Source organism: Habropoda laboriosa, unplaced genomic scaffold (assembly GCF_001263275.1).
Source record: "Habropoda laboriosa isolate 0110345459 unplaced genomic scaffold, ASM126327v1 scaffold57, whole genome shotgun sequence".
Classification (NCBI taxonomy): Eukaryota; Metazoa; Arthropoda; class Insecta; order Hymenoptera; family Apidae; genus Habropoda; species Habropoda laboriosa.
In genome coordinates, this window is record NW_017100229.1 from 2,501,037 (window position 1) to 2,527,390 (window position 26,354).

General features: G+C 44.6%; 2 protein-coding genes across 2 annotated transcripts; one reads left to right on the forward strand and one right to left on the reverse strand.

Moving 5' to 3' along the window:
* Window positions 1-3: 3 nt before the first annotated feature.
* LOC108571451 lies at window positions 4-26,354 on the reverse strand. Its single transcript, XM_017933506.1, has 13 exons — window positions 26,167-26,354; window positions 25,973-26,115; window positions 25,727-25,874; window positions 25,416-25,650; window positions 25,032-25,135; window positions 6,284-6,606; window positions 4,758-5,106; window positions 4,309-4,634; window positions 3,851-4,226; window positions 3,520-3,772; window positions 3,273-3,458; window positions 3,034-3,171; window positions 4-306 (listed from the first exon to the last, which is right to left on the reverse strand). Exons 1-13 carry the CDS (start codon window positions 26,352-26,354, stop codon window positions 73-75), a joined length of 3,003 nt encoding a protein of 1,000 aa, XP_017788995.1. The 3' UTR covers window positions 4-72.
* On the forward strand, window positions 22,509-24,606 carry LOC108571452 (prolyl 3-hydroxylase OGFOD1). Its single transcript, XM_017933507.1, has one exon. It carries the CDS (start codon window positions 22,716-22,718, stop codon window positions 24,531-24,533), a length of 1,818 nt encoding a protein of 605 aa, XP_017788996.1. The 5' UTR covers window positions 22,509-22,715; the 3' UTR covers window positions 24,534-24,606.

Genomic DNA, 26,354 nt, shown 5'->3' on the forward strand with positions numbered 1-26,354 from the left:
GAGGCGTTTATAAGCGTCACCGGAAAACGCTGCTACTGATTTCGCTCGACAGACCCGCCGCCATTTTTATCGTTACGTATCGGGGGCGAAGATCTTCACGGTATTCTCGGAATTCTGCGCGTTCGAGCGCATCGCTCGCCTTCTTTCTTCGATCAGCTGCCTTCGAGCCAGTTCCCTCGCCTCCCTCGCCTTCTTATTCGCCTCGCTGTTCGCCGTCGATTTCGGCTTGTGGATCGGCGTCACGCGACGCTTCACTGTGCTACCATTTTGTGGACCAGCGGTCGCTGCTTTCTTTTCTGGCACGGTCTGCAAAATAGTCGGGGAAAAAAAAGAAAAAATGCACTCCGACGATTAATTGCTGGAAATAAACGAGCGTGGCTTGTTAAGGAGTTCAGACGTGTTAATACGAGCCAAGAATTTCTGAAAATAATGGCCAGGAGTGGTTGTCTTTATTAGGTATTTAACGAGGATTGCATAATTATGAAAGGATGATCCATTTCGTATCTGTTCGACGTGGTTCTTCTACTGTAGACAGAGGTTTCTTGGGTTTTACTGCTCCGTTATTTTAGTAGGAATTAAAAGGAATCGTAAGTGCAGCAGGGAAGTACAGGAAGAGGACTTTTATTCGACGAATAGATGGTGTACATTTATTAGTTGGGAAACGTAATGAATTTAATACAAATTGAACAAAAATCTAGGATCCAGGAAGTGATAATTCCATGTATTGAGTTTTAGAAATATGAGAGCGAGACTCAGAATACCGTAGACGTATAAATACAACGATAATCGACAAAGGGTTCGATTAGATTTAAGGAACGTACAGACATGTCTTACTTTAACGGGAAAATTTTTAGTATTCAACGATTTCGATTGAACATTGATATTAAGCGGGAATAATTGCATGAATTTTAGGTCTTCCAAGTATTGATTCATGTAAAATCCTCTTTTTAACGGTAGATATTTGTCCAAATTGACACTCTTGCCACTTTTTCGACTAGGCAAAGGACGAACGACGTAGTCCGAATGAACATGTTGCGAAATATCCATGACAACGTTAACTTTCGACGATGTAATGCTTTTGGTAATCAGACCATAGCTCAGTTTTTTAATACTCACGCGATTTTTTACTTTAGAGTCATTTCGTTTAGGCAATCTAGACGCGATTTCTGAACTCAAAGAAGACATCAAAGAGGATAAAAAATTCTGTATCTCAGCCTTCCTCTCTGAGAATTTGGAAACATTAGTGGGAGGATTATTTATAGCTACAGTAGATTTGGTGTTAATTGCACAGGACACTAAATTATTGGGAGAAATGAAACATTGTATCGAAAAATTACGATTCTCGTTTGTAAGATTCGCAATATCACCTGTAATCTCAGTGTCTTTCCTTAAGTTCGCAGACTTTGTGTTTCGAGTGCCTATTTGCTCTACGATATAATTTTCTAAAGAATTCGATCTAACTACAGGAGGAATAATTTGTCTGGGAGACTCTTCCTCCTGGTTCTTCAAGATCTTTTTTCTCTTGTCGTCGTAAACCTTCATTCTATCCAACTTGTCCGATTTGTTTGACGCCGAAGACGAATTCAGCTGATTCTCAGCATTGTACATTTTCCTCAATTCACGCAGAGTCTCTGAAGACAATGGAATAAAGGGCTTCGAGTCGCTGAGCCTCCAAAAAATACTGTCCGATATCTCAGGTGAGTCTGCTACCTTCGCTTCGATCTTTTTAGGTAATTCTTTCGCTTGTTTCTTCACGCTCCATCTCCCAGAAGACGACCAATTTTCTTTAGGCATATCTACTTTACGTTTATTTCTCAGAGAATCGATATTCGACCATACGTCTTTTGCTACGGAGAGATTAATCTTTTTTTCACAATTTTGATCCGCTTTCTTAGCATTTTTATCTTTAGACGATTGAAGTATTTTGTCTAATCTTCTACGTGATACATTTTTCGTGAAATTGGATTTAGTATTTTTTTCGTTCCTGCTGTCATTCGATGAGAGTCTTTTTTCAACGTTGTTTGAAAATGTAGCTTTATGTTCAGATTTTTTAATATCTTTTTTAGACACTGGAGAGGAGGCTTTATAAGGAAACTTGTCATTTTTCGACGGAAGGGAAACTTTCTCTTCGTCCCTTTTCCGGTTAACGACTGGCTTCGTGTTACGATACTTATGCTGCTCGCCAACACCTGGTTTAATCGAATCGATTTTCCGAGACTTGTTTTCTGGGGTACGTGATTTCCTTATACGTGAAATTTTCATCTCGGTTTCGTGGTTCTGATTTCTACCAACGGGGCTGCACGATTTCGCTTTCGATCGAACGGTTTCCTTCTTTTCTTCAACGGAAGGATCTTCTTTATCAGGTAACATAACAGGATGTTTATCGTTGCTTTTTTCCTCTGTCACAAATTTCCGTGAATCTTGCTCCAACGACTCGGAGTAATTATTTCGCGAGTCGTCGTAAAAATCGTCGAATACTTGCTGCTTTATCTCGTCAATTTCTTTTTGAAAAATCACCTCAAACTTGGACGATGTATTTTTCTCAAAAAAATCACCATACGGGTACAAATTACGGGGTTCTTGGTAATAAAACGGATTCAAATTAGACTGCAAAACGTTCACGTAATTTACGGTGTACGAGGAGCATGGCTTCGTAGGGAAATTATTACTTTCCAGTTGGTTTATCTCGGTATTACTCTCGCAAAGAAACGGATTACTATCTTCGTACTTTAAATCATAGTCGATGCAATACTTTTCCTGTTCTTCTAAACCGTTCGAAAGGGTTAATACTTGAAATACATCGTCGCATAAGCGCGTTTCAAGGTTAAACTGTTCTGACTCTTGAGAAGTGACTCTTTTCAAGTAATACGATTCATCCGGTTCGTTATACGTCGTAGCAGTGAATCGTACACGTTTATTAGTAACGGAATGCGACGAGGATCTGCAGGAAGGTATTTTGCCATGGAAGTACGAATTTTTCGGAGGATTCTTCGAAGTATGGATTGTCGGAGGGTGAATTGAATCGGGACATACCTCTTGCCACTGAGAATTTCGTAACTTTTCGATATGATCGAACAGCTCGTTTACTTGGACCACCTGCAGCATCACCATGTCCCAGAATCCAGCCAGATCCTCGTTCGTCGTGGGGAATTCCTCTCCAGGCACCTGAATCTGCAACACAAAAAACGAACCGCCGAAAAGAAATAAAAATAAATTCCATTAAAATTACAAAACTTATTGAAGAAAAAAATGAAATGCAAATTGAAGCGTACAATATTTTTCTGACATAGTCCCTCGAACTGTTGCATCTTCTGCGAAGCCAACAATCGAGCCTTGCCCGCAGCTGAGCGCAGTTTTCCGGCTGCCTCTTCCGGAAGTGCAACAGTATCGCCGCTGGCCAACTCCGCTTCCGCTGACGCGGCTAACGAGAGAAGCCTGTCTGTCTCTTGTTTCAGCAACTGTAACAATCGACCGAAAGAACGTTCCGTTGGACTGTATTCTTTCCACGGTTAGGCGTACCTTCATGAAGTAATGTCCATTTTTCTCCTCGGCCGTTTTCTCCGCCTCCTGAACCTGTTTCACCACGTTCGACGAGCTGGCGCTCGGCTCTAAGACAGGTAAGACTACTTTTGGCGCAGCCGGCTGCTGATCCGGGATGCTGGTCACGCTAGAATTCAGCTTCTGCGCTCCGCTGTCCGCCAGATTCCCATCTAGTTTCGTTGCCGCTGGGATTTTTGGTTTCTGCTCGACCTTCCTTGACACTGGTGTTACCCTGATAGTGAAAACGACGCAATTTTTACCTCTATCCTTACGCCAAACCCACCAGAATGTCTCTGCTTCGAGTATCTACCTTTGCAAAGGCTTCAGAATTTGTTCCGAGCCGTCGGTGGGTCTCCTAGGACTGACTACGGGTAGCTGAGCTCGAAACTCTGGTCTCAGGTGTCTCAGAACAGGTAGATTCTTCAAGGATTCTTCGGTGTTGGCGTTCTCTGTCGATACGTCGTTGTTATTGCTGGACTTGTTGAAACTGGTGTCGCTGCTGTTCAATCTGCTGGTGCTACGCTTGAAGAAGAAGCCCTGGGCCAACGCACCAGGACCGTAGAGCCGTTCTACTCGTTGCTGAATGAAGGATTTCTCGCTGCTCGATGAATTGCTCAATACCTGATTCTCTATCTCCACCGAAGAACCGTTTAATATACTCGTGTCGCTAAACGAAGTATTAGAAACTGCAAACCATCCAGAGAAACGCAACATTTACACGTGTGAACGTTGTTAGAAACTTCGTCGAGAAACTGCAGCGAGACTTACTATTAGCAGTTGCTTGCTTCGGAGACGATCCTGAGAAATGTTTGTTCTGCTGGCTGCAGGACATCATCTGTGACATCCCTGGACTGCGTTTCGCCGGGGTGGTGGGTCTGATCGGGCTAATATCGGCGAATCCCGAGTGCATCACACCTTTGTCCACTTCAGAGTAGCCCTGGCATATGCTTATCGAATTTCTAGTCTCTCTGTAAGCTTCTACCTTGCACTCCTCCTTCAGACCGTTCGAGAAACCGTTTTGTCTGTCCATTGCGAGGGGCGAGATCGACTGACTCTTAGGCGGATAGGGGTGCACGTTTAGGTTCTCGTTTGATCTGAAACAGTTTCCATAGCACCTCTTACCTTCAAATTTATTAGCAGCTATAATTAGAGAAGGATTTCAAGTAGAAGAACCAAGTGGGTTCGAGGAAAGCGGTTCGATCGAAGAAATTTTCTACCTGAAACCCGCGGGGCTGGTGTCTCGGGTGATCAACCTGGTCCCAGGGCTGCTGTCCCTCGATCGAAATCCCTCCCTGAGTTTGCTGTCGTATCTATTGATCCCTGAATAGCCGCTGATGCTGCAGGCCAGGCCCAAGTAGCTTGGTTTCTTCACTGTCAGCTGCTCTGGCTCTGGACTGCTTCGATTACCATTGCTGACGTTCAATTTCTCATCTGGCGTCAGGTGGGACTTCTGCAGCGTCTCGCTGCTACCGTTTGCCAGATTATTCGGCGAAGACACCGAGTCACCGTTGCAGGATAAATTCAGACTATGCAACGTCTTCTTCGATATAGTGTCTACGGTGTTCTCTGTAAACCACAATCCACAGTGTTGGATCGAGGGGAGACTCGTTGGTTCGTTAACCAAGCCTATTCTTCGTTCTACGATCGTACGATTTTCCCTACTCACCGACAGACTTAATGCCAACGGAATAATAACTCTGATGTGCAAGCACGCAATGCGAACCGCAACCTTCGCGTCATTTACACTTGGCGCGGATTCTTTAATCACCCGAATGCACACATCCAAATGGTACAACAACACTTTCGAAGAACACTCGAACCACGTGTTGAGAAGAACTGAGAACGCACAGTTTGGAAAATTAAAGGAGACGCGAGAAGATGAGAGAAAGGGCCGAATTGGAGCTCGTTCGAAACGCGACACAGGAATAACCCTGGAATGGCAAGAGGCTGGCCGAGTCACGATGCAAAAGAGACACGAGTAGAGAGACCGACCGCCTCTTCTCCTCTGCTCCTCTTGGCACCGACCATCGAAAGAAGCCGCGCTCGCTGCACTCGCCTTAGATCTAAATCCGATTTCGAACTCTCGAGTGAACGAGCAAAAAGGAACGATCCACAAGAAGGTGGAGAGACCACGGTTAACCTTGAACGTTCCAAGATCGTCTCGCCGTGAAATTCGTCAGGCCGAGGACTGGTGAACGTCAAGTGCAAGGTCGGTCAACGGGGACCCCTTCGATTCCACCCGTTTAACTCTTCAGGTTCTTACCAATTCCCTTGGACCCATTCGCAACTTTTACTCTCGTCAACTCCTCGCTGTTGCAAATGGGTTAACCCATTGCCTTGCGATCTTCAATACTGCACAACGACAAACAGCTACCTAAACCTGCTTTTGTCGCGTTCGGAGCTTAACCTGTGACTCCCATCCGCGAGGCAACGGGTTAAACACTTTGTTGGCCGTCAGCACGGTCAACAACTGAAGACCTTTCGAATCGATCAGTCACATCGACCGTTACCCTCGCGGTTAAACCACGATTATGGTACAGTTTCTGACAGCAGCCGTCAAAGTGCTAAAGACGTAGCTCGGCTAATCGACGGAGGGAGAACCCCGATAAAGCTTATCTCTTTTATTAGCCATTCTAATCTTCTACAGTTAGAGGGATGGTGAATCTACGTCATGTGACAAAAAACTACACGGAGCAGATTGCGTGTAGGATGATAAAACGCTAGCAATCGAAGAATAGCCAACCTGATCGGTCGGACGCGGATTGGTCGACGTCCAGACTGCAGCTGCCGATGCTCTCCTGGCTAGTCATGTTAGGATGATGGCTGGTGACGACGTCGATGGCGATTTTCGGGTCCGGATCGAGGCGGCGGTAATTTAGCGGTTGCACTGCTAAAGAAAGTGGCCTGATGCGGCGGTTCGACCTGATGCCGGCGGCGCCTGGGACCGACGGCGTCAGCGTCGCGGCGCAGCAGTCGCCGACGTCCTCCAGGCCCGCTACCTCGCCGCCGCCGCGTGTTTGCCCGCTAGCTCGACGACGATCCTCGTCCCCGCGCTCCTCGTGCACACTGTTGAGTTTTTTCGTTCGTTTTGGCCCCTCAACTTTTCCTTTTCATCCTCTCGTTTCAGTGTTTCTCCTTTTTTTCTTTTTTTTTGGAGATTCTCTTTCGTTCGGAAAATGATGGACTTTGTCTCGTCGAATGTTAATTGATCAAAGTCCATCATGTTCGATGCAAACGCGTCTCGATGCTCTCGAGCTGTTCTCTTTCTTTTTCCACTATCGAACGGTTAATTTTCCGTCTTATTCGAGCAGGAAAATTATCAACGAAATTGTAAACCACCGGTGGAATCGCGAGGCACGTGAAAGCGGAACGAATTAGCATCAAGCTTGACCTGTTCCGGATGTTTTGTTGTCCATTTAACGACAGAAACCATGACAAGCAGGTGGATGAATTTCTTTTTCTGCTCGGTGTAACCGAAGCTCGAGGGCATCGTGGACGTTTAATTGGAAGCTCGTGCTGTCTCGATTTTGTATTCTATCTTTGTCTTTTCAATTAGAACGAACACTTTTCGCCGGTACAGTGACGAAATTAGAGAACGGTCGATTGTTCGTTTGGTGGAAAAATTTCGCGATTCTCTCGGGTGAAAACAAAGTGGAAAATCGCGTAGAGGAATTAACGAGATTACGTTAACGAGAACGGTAATTTCGTCAGTGACTAAGTAAACAGGTTTTTATCGCAGTGAATCACGGAACAAGAGCGGGACCCGGGGGACTTTAAAAAGCAAATAACCCGCGCGTAAACTCATCCTCGTGGATCTAATTTTACGTATTCGACCGGTGGCAGAACGCAGACGAGACGGACGTAATAAATCGACGCATCTGTTAGTATACAGCGCGAGCTTCCACGTTCTCTTTCCTCTCTTAACATAAAACTATCTACCCTTTCCTTTTTTCTTCTTTCTATACAGCATCAGGCACGTGGCTGACGAATAGCGATACGAAAACAAGAGAATCTTTCAGACACTCCGCGTATACGTACATTGAAAGTGCAAGAAACAATTGCTCAAGGTGTCGAATTTATATGTAAAAAGAAAAAAATAGAATCTAGGATAGAAAGAACGGCGAAAAGATTCAATGTAGCATCGCTATTTGGGATCGTTTTCTAATTGGCTGCTTAATTATTTCGGTCGAATTAACGCGGCACTAATTGCACGCTAATCGCGGCAGATTTTGCACGAATCGCATGGTGCACAATCACAAGCATGGTGCATCGGTCGGTAGGTAATACAATTCACTCTCGAGAATCGCATGCAATTTAAAAGGAACGGCGAGGCGGCCCCGCGTGTATGTGTGCGCGCAACGAAGGAATCGATATCGTCGCTCGATCCCTTCCAATTCGTATTAATTAGCTTAGTCGTGTGTCACGCCGATTAATTGGATGCTTTTATACATTCTCCGTTGTAAGAGACATATACACGTTCACGGTACAAAGGAGACAAAAAAAAAAAAAAGGAAAAGAAAAGACAAAACTTTCGGTCTTGTTAAAGAAATATACAAGTGAGGCTGTTAGTTACACGCATGGTATTCCGTACAGAACCGATCACACTTTCCAAACGACAGGTTACACGAGATTTTTTCCCACTGGTTATATACACACTTTCGCAGAATTTCTTACGAAGGTTCGAGTTTTCCTAATTTCCCTTTTTCTCTGTACACCCGAAGAAATTCTAACGATGCTGTTCTCGTCCGGTGCAACTATTTTTCTATCTTTGTAAAATGAGGTTACGCGTTAACACTAGAACTCTACCAGTGGTTTCCTCCAAACGTGGTTGCACCAACTTCTCGATTAATCCAACTGTTAATTGCCGGTAGATCTAGTGTTAAAAGTTACATGGTGGCGTGCAGCGAAGCGAAGGTACACACCCGAGACACAGTGCAAGGTGATCGAATCATGCGTGAATGCGTTGATGATGAATGTGATGGACGCACACGCGTGTGGGAACGAGCCAGATAGAGGGGGGTAGAAAATGTCAAAGTGTCACACGAGGATACAACAACAACAAGAATTTTCGCGTGGACACACGCGATCGAAGAAATCGCGTGTCGTCTCGAACGAACGTTATCGGTTCGTTGTTTTTTTCTTTTCCCCTCTTCTCTTAATAAAGCAATTATACATTGTTAACCGTAACGTTAACGAGCCACGATCAGTTACGGAGGAGCTATTGAAAAACCGCGACGGGAAAGATGAGATATATCGCACGAGTTCAACGGAGCCGTGAGTGGAAACAGTGAAACTGTTGTTGGATAAATAAAACGGCTCGTTGGATCCGCGAGAACCCGTCTGATAAATTACGTTATAGAAAAAGAGTTTCACGGTGAATTGAATGCGTGTAGCAGCACATTTACCTCGTATATAACGAGAGGATGAACTTATCCACCGAGATTTCCATCGTAAAGAAAAATAGAAACTTTATATACATTCTAACCTTTTACCAAAGAGGATTCATCACGCGATACGATCGGAGAAACTACTCATGTGAAATTGATACCTACACACGCACGCAGTAGGACAAGGATGCGTGGTATTCGAAAGAGAGGCAAAGAAAGATAAAGAAGAAAAGAAGATGGTCCTACCTCCTACGCCAATGCTTCCAAAGTAGAAATTTCGAGACATTCTTTTTGGCAACTGGGTTTACCGTGTAGGTGCCACTCTCGATTTTCAGAGGCATCTTCGACACACTTTCAGTCCTGCAACGACGTTCATCGACTGCTACCACGCTTTTGCTCCGTCCTCGACTTAAAGTGTTATACGCCGTAAGTGATATTGGAGACGGATTACTCGCGTTTCTATCGATTCGAACAGTTCTCAGACACCCGAATCCCCATGAAATCGCACTTTTTTTACTCGAGATACTCTGAAAAATCACTTCTCCGTGCTCCCGTTCATTTTTCATACCATCCCGAAGGAAGCGAAAGAGACGACGACAGCGCTGGAGGGACTAGAGTACCGAACGAGTTCTCCAATGAATCACAGACGAAGAAGAGAATCAGATCATCTGACAGACAAAGTCTTTCTTCTTCTCGCGACCTTTGTCACCGCGAAGAACTCGCGAAGGCACGTTGCTAGGATGACTAGTTACCGAAGACTGGCATTCCCATCTCATCTCTCTCTTCTAACGCACTCTCTCCCTCTCTTTCCTCCCTCTTTATCTTTCCTCGTGCCCTCGGCACACACGAGGATATTTCGGGAGCACTCAAAAAACCACGAAAGCACACGACTCGCTTCCTCCGCCGCCCCTTTCGCCGGCTCTACGGCCACACGCACCACCCTTCCCACCTCTTCCGCCATTTCCAATTTCTTTCAGCGTTTCAATTTCGAGAACAGCCCGTTACAAACTTTTTTCCCTCCACGTGGACGCTTTGATAAAACGACTCGGTGAAAGACGAACATTTGGAGGCGTCGAGCGTACATCGGGCAGTTTTACCAACAAATTTCCAAATTAAACGTAAGAGCGAAGGGAAAGATGTGCATCGAACAAAGGAAATATTTATTTAAAAGAGAAAAGAATTATCACAAGATAGTGAAATAAAGTGGACCATCTGCTGTTGAACATCGCTTCATCCTCTCACCATATGGCTTACCTTACGACAAAGAAGATGCTTTCAAGCTTCGTCCCTCTTTTGTGCGAAGAGGTGCATAAAAGCTGGTATAACGAAGTAACCAGGGGGTTTCGAAAGTTGACGAAGAGGACGCGTGCGACGAATCGGTGGCATTAGCGGCGGAAGCGGGGTAGAAAAATAGGGGGTTAGTGGTTGGAACACGTGTCTGGCACGCGTACCATTTTCACAGAAGTTCACGCGTCGGAGAAGAGGCGTAGCGCGTTCGATTTCACGTTCGTAAGAGCGGCAAAGTATCACCAGAGGAGTTCCAAGGGGTTAATAACCCTCTCTTTCTTCGGAGGCCTTTACAGAGCCCCGCTCTTTAACGCGCCGCCGGTCCCTCTGCGCCTTTATGGCTCGCGTAATAGTTACTACTTGCTCGAGGTCTGATGCACCGTCTTTCAGCAATTCTGATCGTCGAGAACACTCGTCCATTCGACCAACAATTCTTTTCTTTCAGAGAAGAACGTTTTGCTTTTCTTTCTTTAATTAAAAGATCCATTTATGGACTATCTAATCATTCCAACAACGCGAATATCAAGGAATCTCTAGGCAGACCTGAATTCTTAAGGACGCCCGATATATCTGTCAGAATTTTCTATTTTCAACTTGCATTCTCGATGGAGATTCAAATATTTACTCGCGTTTCCAGTTCCGCAGGAGTATCCACGTCGTCGCAGGGATCGTTAAAGCGTGTTCTAACATTCCCGAAACCGGTGGTGCGAACGAGAAAGCCCCGATATTCTTTCCACGACACTCTACTGGCTTGTCAGTTTCAATTATCCAGACCATAAATCACCGGCCGGCGGTTTCCCCTTGCACGGAAATAGACGAACGATAGAGTTAATACTATTACGCATCATCCATCATCGTTAGATTTTTCCTAGACCGACAAGATCGACGACTCCCCCGATCGATCTTTCCGTCTAAAACGATTCGACACATTTTGCCAACCTTGGACCGATCACGTCCCGAAACGAATGTATCCTGGCCACCCGAAAAACTCCTCCAACGACATAAATACAGTCTGCACGCTTACGCATGACTAGCGTGAAACAAGAGCTGCCGTCTGGGAATGCAGAAACCGCGGCTATGAATTCAAATGCAATATGGCGGAGGGCCATTCTAAGGGCGCAGCTGGACGGATGGAAAATTACACGGGGCGATACTCCAAGTGAACCGGAGAACGCGTAACGCGTGCATTGTCGATGGTTCCTGGTGTTTCTTTGTACGTTCGACTCGAGCTTGCAAGATCGTTTCGGGTCGATTTTGTATTTTTATTCCGGAGAGAGGTATTTCGCGATTCGAGGGAATAAACGGTAGAAAAGTTCAAGGACACCGTTCGTAAGTGACGAATAGAGTAGCGTGAATGAATAAATGTACCGAGGATTGCGTTGACACTGGTGGTTCTCGTGAAATGCATAAGCTAAGTAGCTACAGTGAAATACCTGGGCTTATCAGGTTGCGGTCAAATAATGATTTGAGCCGCGAACACGATAAGCTATCAACAAGTCAGCGCTTAAGTGGCATGTTTTAACGCTGAAACCTAACTACGCCGAACGTGCAGGCAAACAATACTGAAATATCACGCTGCGCTGGGTTGGAAATTTGCACCAGTTGAACGATAGAGATGAATCGAGTCACTTTTTCCTTTTTCTACAAATGAAACAACCTGTAGGAGAATATTATTGTGCGGATCGCGTGTCCGTCGGCGAAGATAGCAAACTTATCAGGTATGCCAAGTCGTGTCTTCCGAGTTCCTTGCTCTCCAACAGCTATCGTCCGCCTTCCACCGCGTCGTTCTTTCACGTCGGGTGATTAATTTCTACGAGGAAATTCGTTAGGGGAGAGAAAAACGATACGAAAATCTTTCTGGAAATTCGCAGCTAGACGGAGTTATCTGTTCGACTGGAGAATTTCTCCTGGCATTTCTGTTTGTCGAGTGAACGGAAAGTCGAACAGGTAGATTCTGCAAGTCACAGGTGTCGGCGAACAGGCGTTAATTGTGAAGAGAGAGATGCTCGCGTGCAATAAAGATCGTCTCTGCATTCTGTGCGGTGCACTCTGCACGAGTCGCCAATGAATTCCGACTAATTACGACTTATTAACGAGCAAATCATCGTGACTGTTCGTACCGCCGACGAGATTCTTCCTCGATGAAAAATTGAATATTACAAGTGTGTAAAATGTTATCTCTCCTCGTCATCCGATCGATAGATAATTTCTGTTAACGATCGTAACATGATTAATGCGAGTAATCTCTCTTTCTCGATCGCTACCACAGACTCTACTCTTCCTTCGCTATTGGAAATACTAGGCGGCTCGCGTAGAAGAGGATGCAGCTTGGTGCACACCGGGTAATTCTACCCAAACTCCGTGGTCGGAAAGTAGAGCTCGCAAAGTATATTGAGTTACGAAATGAACGGTAAATCGAGGGGAGACGAGCCTAAAATAGAGAGCCACTGCCACCGCGACACGGTTTAAATACCGGCATTAAGACAATCTTCCGGCTATACGTTCAGGCCACGAGGATCGAGCGTGTCCACGCTCATCTTCAGTCTCTCGTTCGACCGTCGCTGTAATACAACATTTCTAACCAAAAGATTCATCGAGATTAATTGGAAATCTGTCTCTCTGTCCTCGTAACGCGAGCTTTTTTTTTAATTAAATCGATAAAAAGTTACCATTGAAAAGTTCAAGGAAAGAGGATGAAATTGAAGAAAGAATAGCCAAAGAGAGTGGAAGGAGCGTGACGAATCTGAGATCCAGGATGGATCCTCCGAGGGGTAGATGGTTCTTTTTGAGAAATCATTGGGTCCAAGTGTCACCCGGTAGGCCAGGGGTAAGTGACACCGGCTGAACTCTCTCGTTTCTATATATAAACGAAAATAAACCAGAGTGACATTTGAACCATACTCTCTCCGTCTCGTGCACGGGATCGTCCGCCCCTCTGCTGTGGGACGCGAGGCGACGCGTACCAAAAGGGAAACGGCGTTGCAGCGTCGCGACGACAGTCGAGAAAAATTGTGTCAGCTAAATTAGGAGAACGCCGTTCTCTACTGCTTTCAGAACCGCTTTTTTCGCGGTGTGTTTCGTTTACATTGGAAACAGGCCGCGATTAATCAATCGAAATGGTCGTTCGACCGGATCTCACTTCGCCGAGAAAGACTTTTGTTTTTCGTTTCTCCGGCGTTTGAGGAAAACTCGAGTGTAATAAAATAGTGGTAGATTAACGATAGTTCCTAATTTTGTCGAGAGTTCGAGGTAGAAAAAAGAAGTTGAAGATGAAGTATGTTTGCAGAGTGTCGTTTCTCGAGCGATTTGATCGATAGTCCTTTCTGCGCGGAACACGATTCGTTTCGCACCGCGTAGGTGGACGTGTCGTAGATGATTGGCAAATATGTTTACAGAGTACACATTACGTGGGAGGGAAAGTTTTACTTTCCCCTCTAAACCCCGTCTTAAAATTCCTGGACATTGACCTACGAAGAAGACGATGCGCCTTAAGCATGCCGCTCATTAACGTGTTAATTTTAACGCTTTGACCGGCCGGTCAATTTCGAGCGTGGACCTCACGAGGCTCGAAAGTTACCAAGTGAAGTGACATCGCTAAATCCTAATCTACCACTGTTACCGATCGATATTTTCAAGTAAAATTAATAAGATCTAAGTACACTTTATAAAAAATTCACTTTATTCCAAGACGAAGTCGTAAAGATAAGGGTATTTTTAAGCCGTCCAGATGTGCGTAACACTTGGAAAAGAATATGACAGACGAAGCGTTAAAGATCCCCGTGGCCTTTGCAGGAACGGAAACGCCGTGGATCCGATATTACCGAGACAATGTATGGCAACGTTCGTCAGCCGGGGCCTAAACGATTCTAACGAAGGCGGCGCGCGGAAATCGCAAGCATTGTTTCGCCTCGCGACAGGAATAACAATTTCAAGGCACAGCCAACGAGCATTAACGAGCCTCGCTCGAGGCTCGTGGCCCCCGTAAAAAAAGGAAAAGAAACGACGTGATTATTCCCTTCGATCTCCTCTGGTCGTGCCTCAAACGGAAGCTCAAACAAACAACTCTCCTCCGTGGGGTCGACACTCGAGAGCAAAGGAAAAAAATGTACTTCCTCGACGGACGAGTAGCTTTTCAGGACGCGACGAAACGCGGAAACGAAGCTGATTCCGGTGAATTCATTAGCGGACTTTCACCTCGATACGATGAATTTCCGCTATTGAGACGCGTCACCGTGACAATAGCCCGTCCAGGGAATTGAAAATTGCCTACAAATAGCGCGTAACAGGCTGAGAAGCGTGTTATCGATCAACGAGGATAGAATGTACACCAAGGACGGAGATTTTACTTCATTTTTGCGCGCTTCGTTTTCTCCGGAACTGCTAATCGCACAGACGTGATTCATTTTTTATCTCAATCTCCAGAGTTTGGAGCTTTTTTTAACAATTCTTCGTCGCCGTGAAAATTGCTTCAAAGCGGTCTTAGAGAATTCGCAATGTTCAATTGATAAACAAACTTTTTTCTCTACCGATAAAAAATTCCGTAGCAAGTCCATGCTTCTTTCCATAAAATAAAAAAAGAATCACGACTGTAGGGTGAGTAGTTTTCGAGATAAAAATTCATTTAGGCAACCGTTCGTTGCTCGTGATCGAACACCCTGCGCATAATTCACGTGAAAAGGGGTTGCATACGCGTATTAAGAATGTTCTCTCGTTAAATTCGCTTTCGAAACAGATTTTTATAGCCTCCGGGGCGACGAGATAAATCCGTATGTATTTAAGGGTCGACTTTCGGGGCCAGTCGCTTTTGGAAATCGGTCGGGGAATGCGGCTCGAGCTTATTTTTATCGGGAATCGTGGTCGCGAAGAGAAGATGCCCTCGCGTGAAATGCGGGACAGGAAATAAAAAGGCATGCACTTGGTGACACGTGCATTGTGAGAATGCATAACGACCGGCACCGTTATTAAATATCACTTCACGGAGCTAATTGTTCCGTTTTCGTATATAGAGCACGATCGTCGAGAGATACGTGCGCGTCAAACAACTGTGCAACTCGACGAAATTGCATTCCTCGCCGTTGGCCGAAACGGACGTGCACGTTATTCCGCTGACCATCGCGGGATTCCGACGATATGACACCGCGTTCGAAACGTTTCGCGCCTTCACCAAGGCTGAATTGATTTTAACGAAGATACTCAAAAAATTAGAGCCAATTGGAGCTACTTTCCAGCCTCTACGATACGAACGTGCATAAATTGAGCGTGGGCACTGTCGTTCGCGACCCAGAATCGAGTCAACGAGCCTGTCTTCTTTTGAACATTCATTAGAGAAAGCAAGCAACCCGCATAAATTTCAATCTTTCGCTGAAAAAACAAAGTAGTAGCCAAAGCCTGGATAAATTGAGCCCAGGTTCGTGACACAGCATACCCATCATGCTGATTCACGAGCAAACATTCACCAAAGTTTTCACGTTCTTTTCATTTTCGCGGTGACCTATGGAAAAATGAATTGGCCTAGTGGCCAGAGAGCGTGAATTGTTCGATGAGAAAGTTGTGGAAGAAAATAAACGAAGGAACATGATCATCCGTGCCATTTTGGAATTGCGTGCAAGTGTGACATCTTTGCGAAATGATCGGTGTTAATGAATGAGATCTTGTTATTTCGTTGCTGTATGACGATGGTACTAAACATTGCGTGCATTTTTACACTACCGTTGCTTCCACTATTTCCTATGTACACATAAATAGGGCGAACGACAAAAGTGTTCGTAATTAATGTAAATCCTTAAAATCTAAGTGAAGACAAACCCATATCCATACGGGTAATATTAAACATGTGTAAAAAATTAATCTATAAAGGTAGGTATATATACATTTAAAGAAGAATTATTATCGTTAATACAGGAAGGATCAACAGGTGGTTGTAATTCACATCGGGGACGACAGAAGAAAATAATTACTCCCGATTAGAAGATACGCGGCAATCTTTAATCAGGTCAGGATTACAGGCTATTTCACCGTGGAATAATCTGTAATCGTAAATTACTACCGTCCCAGCTGTAATCATTGCTCTCCGAGGCAACGATTAATTATCATCCATTGCGGCGCATTGTCTGCAGCTGGCATCCTTCTACGCATACCATACTCTTCGCATAAAGCTCGATTCATCGCGTTTCCCCGCAAACCGCCATTCTTCGTTGCTATTCACTCCCATTCATACTTCGATCAAAATTCCCGCGTGTGATGCCAACCAGTCGAATGAGAATCACGCCCCGAAAGGGGGATTCTAGACAAACGTAGTCTATTTCGATCGATGGAAAATCGAGGCGTGATCGGGTTTTTCTTTCTTCTGTCGTCCCTCTTCGTTCCTGTTTCGCGCGGAGGAAAGTGGGGAACCGGATTTCCGAAAAAGGGAAAGCGTCTCGGGGCGCAGGTTGCCTGTGTGTCGCGAGCCTGTGCACGCCCACGCGAATAAGATAAATTATGCGAGAGGAGGCGGGAGCGAAGGGGCCACCGTAGAAGAACCTGTTACGTTCCAGATATTAAATCCGTCGACCGGGCAGAAAATCGACCGGTGGGTGCCCCACGCTCTAAGCTCCTCCCCCGGATTTTCGTCACGATCACCCCCGTGGAAAATCAACTTTGCACCCGTCGCTGGTTCCCCCTTGTAATCTCACCGAGTCAACCCTTTCGTGGTCGAGTATTTATCTACCGATCGTTGCATTCGTAATTCACGCTAAACTCAGATTAATTTCCGAGTGCTTCAAGCGGGACATGACGTTCTAGCGGTGACGAGAGAGTTAAGAAATTGGGATTTGGGGGGGGGGATTCTAAGGAAGGAAATAATTTTCCTGGATTTTTCGTCGTATATCGTAATTACAGAGAAGCAATCATAGAGGCGAAAGTGAAGCGTTTTAAAAGAAAGTCTGCCGTGCTCTCGGTACCCAGATATCGATCAGCCTATAAAAATCGAGTGGCGAGGGGTTCTTCTCCGACGAGCCAATAGCCTGATAGAAGATAAGACTTGAACGGGGTTATCCCACGATCTCATTCGGTTAATCGTCTCGCTGTTATCCTATCGTTAAGTGCTAACATTTGCACATGGTGCCTTGTAATAAAGTCTACACGGCATCGACCGATAAACCCACCAATTATTCGAAATATCGGGGAAACAATTACGAAGCCGAGTTCTACTCTACTCTTACCGCCTGTTTACGCAATTACACTTTCGTTTCGCTGCCTTTTTCGATCCGCAGAGAACCCACCGGCTACCACGCGATAATTCTACAATGTACCTTTAATTGAATCATTATCCCGTACAAGGGGAACGCACACGTACTATCGATAACGCTACCTTCTGTAACGATTAAACTTCACCTTTCAACTGCTCGTACGTCTCGTGACGAGCCTGTGCAATTTGCAAACTCCGGGGAAAAGGCAAATTGGAGCAACGATTCGCGAAAATTACCTTCTACTTCTATACTCGGAGTTACTCGGTCGACCAAACTGAACCGATAATTTCACGACAAAATTCCGAAGCTTCAGAATCTCGAGAAACGTTCGAGCGTGAAGAATCTGCGGTTCTCTATCCTCTTTATCCTCGATCGTTCGGAGAACCGGTACGAAGTTTCGAGTAAAACGAACGACGCGACAAAGGAGCAAGGGTTCCGAACGGGTGCAGTCCTCTGGCCCGCAGCCCATTGTAATTACGAGTTCGAAGCGCAGAAAGAAAGCTGAGAAGCTTAGAGAAACGATCCGTGAAATGTTGGAAATAAGGTCGAGGCTTTTCCACGGGAGAAATAGGCCGACGTCTGCTCCGAGTCACGCGATGCTACTTTTAATCTGCATCCAGGGTGCAATGGCGAAACAATGTTCCCACGGAAGCACACCCGGCTTCCTGTATCACTCGCAGAGAACCGACTCTGCCAGCCGGAGACTTTCCGTGTCGTTGTTTCACAATCCTAACTTTCGAATCACCGTGGAGAAAATAAAAGTAGCCGAACGGTGAATCATTGTTAAGAGATAGGAACGAGTTGCGACCGTAATTGCATCGGCGCCGATGCAACAGTGTGCAGTTGCAAATTGGAAGATCCAACGGTTTAGGGAACAAGTGCAGTTTTCAGAGGGGCTTGAAACGCAACGATAAAGATGAAAGAAGTTTGCAATCAGTTGGTTGCAGATGGAACGCACGAGTCGAGAATGCAGCAGCTGCCCTGTTCTGTTCGGCCAAGTGCCTTTTATTGCGCTCGTATCGGTCCATTCGACGCATCTCGAGGCTCGCCAGGCGATAACAGAGGGCCTTCTTGCTCCTGGTGTATCCTTCCGCAGCTCCGTCGTGGCAAATTCGTACCAAGGAAAACGAAAGTGCTACGTCGTTCGCGACACATCGTTATTTAACCCTTCAGCCACGACCACGCTTATGTTATTCTAATCGCGCGTGATGCTCCAACTCGTTACAGGATGACTTCATCGGTTGCAATTAAATCTGACAACGGACGCTTCGAGGAATTACACCAGATTGTCGTTTCTCTTCCAACTTTTTCCACGGAAGATCGAAATATCGAGGTTTCTTCGAAGATGCAAATGGCAAATGGAAGGGAAGCTAGTTTCGGCTCGCATAAAATGCTCGACTTTTTACACTGTAATTCTCTCTCTCTCTCTCTTGGAACAACGTAAAAGTGGAGTAACTCCGCAGGAAGTAAAAGCAAGGACGATCCGTCGAAAGGAGTAGACGATCGATGGGACCACCCATAGCTCCCTATCTTTTCACATAGCCGCGATAGTTTGCTTCGATCACGTCGCACTCTACTGACGAACGATGCCATAAGCGATTCGAGTGCCGCTACGTTGGTATACAGTCGGCTCTAAGCTGAAGAGAAAAGAGGAAACGCGCTCGGCATATTTCGCGGCGACCAACCACGTATTCGAGCGTGTCGCCGTTCCACGTCCTTACGAAATTATCACTGCCGTTTCGTGGCTTCGAATAAATTCTCCGCAGTCCTGCGGATCGAATCGCAACGGTGGGAAAAATACCATCGTTTTCGGCACCAACGGTTCTTTTTCTACAGTAGATCGTACTGATTGACGAATTGTCGGATATTCGACGTGATCGATTAAGAACGATTCTAGGTAAAAGTGTGCTAGCTGCATTCTCCGCAAAGGTCAATAAATCGCATTTGCTCCAATTTCAATGGGAGTTGTTGCTCTGGGAAAACCAGTTAGACGAATCGAATTAATTCGATTCCGTGGAAATAAAAACGATCCTCTGCGAGGTCGATAACTGGAATTTAATGCCATATACGACAGCTTGTATACGTGGCTGTGGCAGGTTCAACGCTGAGAATAATTATCGAGTCACTTTTATATATATACACATATATGTACATTCGAGCCACCCTGTTTCGACGGAGAAATATTTACCGGCTTCCGGTTTACAGCTGTGTACGCGTGAAACTTGGCGAAAAAAATCCGGGATAGATCCTTCCTTTTCACGTGGATGAAACAGGTAACGGTCTGCCCGTATACCAGGTGCCTTGACGTGCTTTCAACATCACCTGACGGGCTGCTTCTTTCCGACAATTCCAAGAATGCTTATTTTTCCAGCTTCCTTTCTTCCAATAATTTTCTATTACTCTCTAACCGCCTATTTTTATTATTAATACAAACTGAGATATTTGATTACTTATTTACGTTAAAGTAGATTTTCAGAGAGATAGGAGAGGAGTTTTGGGTAGGTTGTTTAAACTAAATGGTGCAAGGTGTTAAATAGACGGACCACCGTGTATAAGAAACGTTTACACGGTAACATTAATGGACGTACTTTGAGTTTAACAGTACACTTAATGCCACGACCGACAGGCTTAGTGGTTCGAGTGGCGTAATCGTTAAACGAGCCACTTGGCATCTTGTCGAAGGTATTCCATCGAAGGAGAAAAAAAGGGGAATGACCTACCTCATCGTGAGCAATTCACTCGAAACTTCCACGATTCCGTTTTATCAGACTGATCATTACCGTATAAAACACCGGGCCCGATTGTCACGTATTACCTCTATACACGCGACGCACACCAGTGCTTCCCTTCCATGTACAACTGTATTGCTAAAGTAAACTATACTACGAAATTACACGACTCTTTTTCCTACTGCTATCTTCGTGTGTATATATATATATATCTGTGGATCGTTACTGGGTACAGGACACGGCAGAGGGCAAAAGAAAAACAAACTGTGACGTGGAGAAACGCAGCTCCCTATGGCAATCGATAGTCACTTATATCTGGAAAGAATCTCTGAACGATATACGTTTAATCGAGGCGCATAGAAATGAATAATAGATCGAACAAGTCGAGGCTGACGCGTGATATAAAAATTCCACCTGACTCACCTCTTATATTTTCTTCAGACGTGATGGTGGATTTCAAAATTCGAAAGTTCTTTCACGCCATAATCGTCACAGTAGGGCATTAAGAAGTCCGGTTCAAGGCCACGATAGCGAATCGAAGGAGAGAGACAGAGAGAAAAAAAAAAGAAAAGGGACCTCTCGTAGGGTTGATTATCGATTCGACGTGCGTATCTTTTCTCAAAGTGACATTTGAACGTGATTAATTAGAGAGAAATTTTTCAAACGACACCACTGAGACACCACTGTAATTATCGTTTCACCAACGGTCCCCGGCACAACGTGCTCCGTACACAAACAAAAGGTGACTGAGGGATCCTGGGTGTCCTGACCGCCTGTTTACCTCGTTGATTTCAACCGCAAGACCCCACCCTTCTTCTATGGAGCCTATCGGCGTACGACAACCAGGCAACGTGCATTTTCAGGAAAAAAGGACCGTGTGTTGACAGGCCGCGATAGAGAAAAAACGCGGAAAAGGACGAGACTTGTCACGCCGTGCATGTATGTGGGTTTCGATGGTGTGTCGTTACTCACGTATGCGCGCGACGTCCCGTTCGTCGGTTCCAGGATTGCCAGCTAGTAATTCACACGAGGATTTCACAATTATCGAACATTAGACGTGACGATATCACACTTTGTACAATTTAACGGTCAGGGTGTGCCCCGAATTTCCATGCGACCAACGGCACCCGTCAAACGTGAACTACTGCCACCATCTTGACACGACCGTTCCTTGCGGCACACGGCGGCGTATTTGCCAACTATCGTGCACCAGCGCGGACAATTCGAAACGTTCGAAATTTATATGGAAAATTTGATATTGTTTAAAAATACGTTTCAACAGCAAAATTGCTCATTTTGTGTGTTAATTTTTGTTGAAAATACGACAGACAGAATATTAGGCAGCCAAAATAAGGACTAATAAGGACGAACAAATTATAATTAGATATTGAAACGATATCGATGAAATTAGACGATAGAAATTATGGAATTCTCTGTAGATTAAAGATTCGATCCTCAAATACATTTTAACGCCAAAGTTCTGATCGAATAATTACATTATGCGTCACGAAAAAATTGGAATAAATTGTTAATAAAAAGAAGAACGTACGATATCGATGTTTTCATTTTTTTTCTTGTCGTTCTGTCATACATTATGACAAGTTGCAAAATTATTTCAGTTCCAATATTTCACAATTAATTTCGTCACAAGTGCAACGTTATTTCGTCGATAGAAACGTACTACGAAAATTTATTTCGCACAAAATTTCAAACAATCGCAATACTTGAATCGCATACCACGTGACGGCAAACTACACGAATTAAGGTTAAGTAGGAATTACACGAGGCAGGAGAATCGCGTATGGTCAGGGTACAGGAATAATTCGCGACGTCCCTGGCTTCGATCGAATCAACGTTTTCGCCAGTGGTAGTAGCAGTCTCTGGTCAGAATGCAACTGCGTAGTGACACGGAACAGCAGACCTAATTCGCTAAATTTGGACACACGTGCAATTTCTGGTACGTAGTTGTCGAAAAGCGATGTAAATTGTTCGACGAGAATTTGATTCAACAATCGACGGGATCACGGAATGGAGCGGGATTCTATTAATCGACTTTTCGACCGACTGCTTTCAGAACACGTGTGGGTCGAGCGACCACGATATTTCTACTATCAGCACGACACCTTTTCGAAGAATGAAACACCCGTTTTTTGAATAAAAACTCATCTGAAATAAGCATTGTCAATTGTCCAATGTACCAATAACTGACTCCAAAAACGATAACCTTCGAGGATGATATTTTGAGAGAGACGAACGTTCGTAAGGGTGTATATAATTTGTATTTTTACCAAAAAACGAAAAAAGAAAAAAATAACACGATTTTAATGGACAGTGATTGTGCTTATTGAAATATGTAATGCTACATATCTGTGTATTAGATAGAAAAAAATGTGATATAGTTTACCAATTTATAAAAAGTATTTTCTAAGTAAATTAATAGGGGACATGTACCGTTGATGCAAAGATTCAAGTAAAAAAGACTGATAGTATAAGGATATATAAGTAGAAATTCTTATTGGTTGACTTAAGAAAGATATAGAGTAATGGCTGAAGAAGGACCGCAATTGAAGAAGTTGAAGCATTCTGTCATCTCTGATTTTATTCATTCTTCAAATTTTCAACGGTCTTTCCTTGAAAATTGGCACAATTCTGTAGATATAAAGACAGACAACCTTGAAATTATATCAAAACCTTTCAGAGTATGCAGAATCTCAAACTTTCTCTGCAACGAAGAGTTCATGGATGAGATCAAGAATGAATTGTTGGATGTTAAAAGTAGAAGAAACAGTATAGACCTTTATCAGTTTGAACAAACTAGCGATCTAGCTAGTATCGATACAGAAAACCTAAAATTATTGTACGAAACCTTTCAAACAGATCTGGCAACCTGGATGCAACGAAACACCAAGATAGAGCTTAATAAGAAAATCTCCATGTCAAGTTCTTGTTACTATGACACAGATTACCTACTCTGTCATGATGACAACATGGGTGACCGGAGAATTGCTTTTATACTGTATCTTTCTAAAAACTGGACAACAAAAGATGGTGGAGCTTTGGACTTGTTTGACACAGATGAGAATGGATTGCCTAGAAATGTTGTCAAATCGTTGATACCAGAATACAATTCCCTTGTATTTTTCGAAGTTGTCGACAATTCTTATCACCAAGTAGCTGAAATAACATCGTCAGGCAAATCACGTTGGTCTATCAACGGTTGGTTTCACGGACCACTCAGAGAAAGTAGCAAACCACCGAGACCAGAGATCGAGCCGAATTACATACAGCCAACCGGCGATCGGATAAACCTGAACAATTGGGTAACAGAGTGCTACTTGTTTCCTGGTATCGTCAAAGAAATTCAACAAGACATGGAGCAGGAATCGTTCGCATTTTTGTCGAATTTTTTAAAGGACGACATCTACGAGAAACTCGCCACAGACTTAATGTCCGACACGATCGTCTGGCAGAAAATTGGTCCAGCTGATACTCGCAACTACGAAGTAGCACAGGAAGGAACGTTGCCGGAATTGTTGAAAAATTTCTACAACATGTTCAAATCGATCTCGATGTTTCAATTATTGAAAGACTACACGGAATTAGACCTTGTTCCGGAGAAAGAAACCATGAATCCAAAAATGGTTATAGAGCTTCAAAGGTGGTCTAGCGGTTGTTACACTTTAATATGTGATAAGTCGATATCGAACGAGTCTGCCGCTGCTCTGACCGAAAAGAAATCCAATATCAACGGGTGCATAAGTCAGAGCGAAGAAACGCAGGAAGATTCACTGGCAACGTCTAGCAAAGGTAACAAAGATGGTCAGAAAAAGTCGATAGCCAACAACGAGAACAAGATCGCGGAATCAGGTTGCAACACTCCGGTGAGCAACAAGGAGGACGAGGACATCGACGAAGACGAGATATTGAAGAAGATCAAAGGGAAATCACCACGATCGAAGAAGAAGAATTTATCTCAACAGTCGACCTTCTCGAAGGTGGAGAATCTTTCGCTTTTAGACACGGACGATTCAGACGTGTCCGATATCGGCGATTATTTGTCGGATCCTTTGGACTGTTCTTTGGAATGTTCCGACCAAGAAGAAGACATGGACGACGGGAATGTCTCGGAACCGGGTGCCCTCGACGTGATAATACAATTTCACACGATCAACGTTCCCGAGGAGGACACCATAGATTACGTGGATCCCAAAGAGCAAGAAGGCGCGCTAATTCACGTGCCGGCAAAGGACAATCACCTTTGTCTGGTATACAAAACGCTGGGCACATGTCGTGTCCATAAATACGTGAATCATTATTGTACAGATTACTTTTACAATCTGATTTGTACATACTGCGAATAGTAATTGCATACGCGACACGTGTCGTCTCGTATTTTCCTCGAACGAGTTGACAATTGTATAATGAATCGCGGACAAGGGACGTTCGCTTTAAGCATGTATCATAGTATTCGTATTAATAAAAAAAATTGTCAGTATTTATCGTCGGAAATTTGCTCGTTTTGTTGTTTTATTTCTACCACCTACTCGGATACTTTCGTGCTACTTACGAATAACTAAGGTGGAGATTAAGACCACAGTGCAGAAAACATTCTCAGTTGTTTATTGGGTGTGATATACATCTATCGTTCAGTTTTGCGGAGCTTATTCGATTAGGTGCAATTAGGTTCCATGCATAGAAGGGGGAGGTAATATAAGAGTACTCTTAGAGAAGAGGTTCGTAATTTTGTCGTTCAATGCAAAAAAGCAACGGAAATTCTCGTTCCAAGTATGAAAAAATCAGAGAGAGAGAGAGAGAGAGGAAAAACTAGGAAAATCATATAAAATAAAACGGAAGCTTACGATTTGGAGGTGGTACTACAGTCGTTATCGGATTGTTGCACTTGTATCCTTGGCTGCGAGGAGGTCTCTTGTTCCTTGCCGTCCCTAACGATTTTCGTGGTGACCTGGGACGTAAAACCTCTAGATAGAAGTCGTTTCGTTAAAGCATACTTGTAGACACCGAGGCAATAAAAATCACATTCTCCAAGGATTACTTTGCCTCTTCTTTTTAAATCACTCGAGGCGGAACCTATTAGCGGACACGCCTTCGATTTACCTTCGTTCCAGACGACTTAAACGCGACAATCGATCGCTTCTAATCGCACCAAATACAACCAACGTCTACACGTAACCGTCTCTTCTTCGCGAAACGCAAGAAAAATCCTCGTTAAAGGTATTAATCACCTGAGAAGTGGTTGGAATCCCAGCCATTCGTTTTCTCAGCTCGTTCAGTTGCAATTCCCTCTGGAAACTCACGTCGCTCTCCTGCGGATCTTCTCGTATCCCATCGTTGATCGATTCCGACGAGTACTCTACCTGTACCCACGGACAAATCGTAGGCGACGGTTGCAAAGAATTTTTACTCCCTGGTCGAGAGAGTCTCGGCGATAGTCGTCGAAGCAGCGAGATCAATTTCGACCTGAAATAATCAGACAGTAGCTGGTGTGAATGGTCGTTTACGGACCAACTATAGTCGCGTTAGAACGACCAAGTACTTTGTGCTGGGCGTTTGTAGGTGATCAGAGCTTATTGGCCCGCTTCGCGAAAGCTGTTCAGCGCTACGCGTCGTGTCCCTCCAGTGCAGTTTGTTAATGGATCTTCCTACTCTCCAATCCAGGCTGCTGCTCTGACGAGATTGAAGGCCTGAAAAGTAATTTAGAATGCCGCTCGTGTAACACTAATGCTTTGCCGACGTTAACGGTACAGTGTAGCTGTTCGTTCTTCACCAAATCAATTCCCACCTTGCTCGTTCGCCGTCTGACTAACTCTCCAGTCTAAGGAGCTACTACTTCTATTCACGCTATAAATGTTATCACAGGATTTGGTTGCAAGATATGTCGCGTGATGACGACGCCTCAGCAATTTCGAGACTGGTCCCAGATTTCTGAAAAAGACAAATCGTCAGCATCGAATGGAGAGATCGTAACGTGCATACCTTTTGAATTTACGTGTCTGTTCGATAGGTGGTTTGCTGTCGCAAACTACCACTTTGACTTCCGGTTCCGGGCAGTACGTGCCCACACGAATGTGGCTGTAACCGCTACGGACACCGTCCAGGGACCGGAAGTTAGCTCGCTCGTTCGCAGGCACACGAACAATCTCGATTTTTGGCCTTGGCTCCAT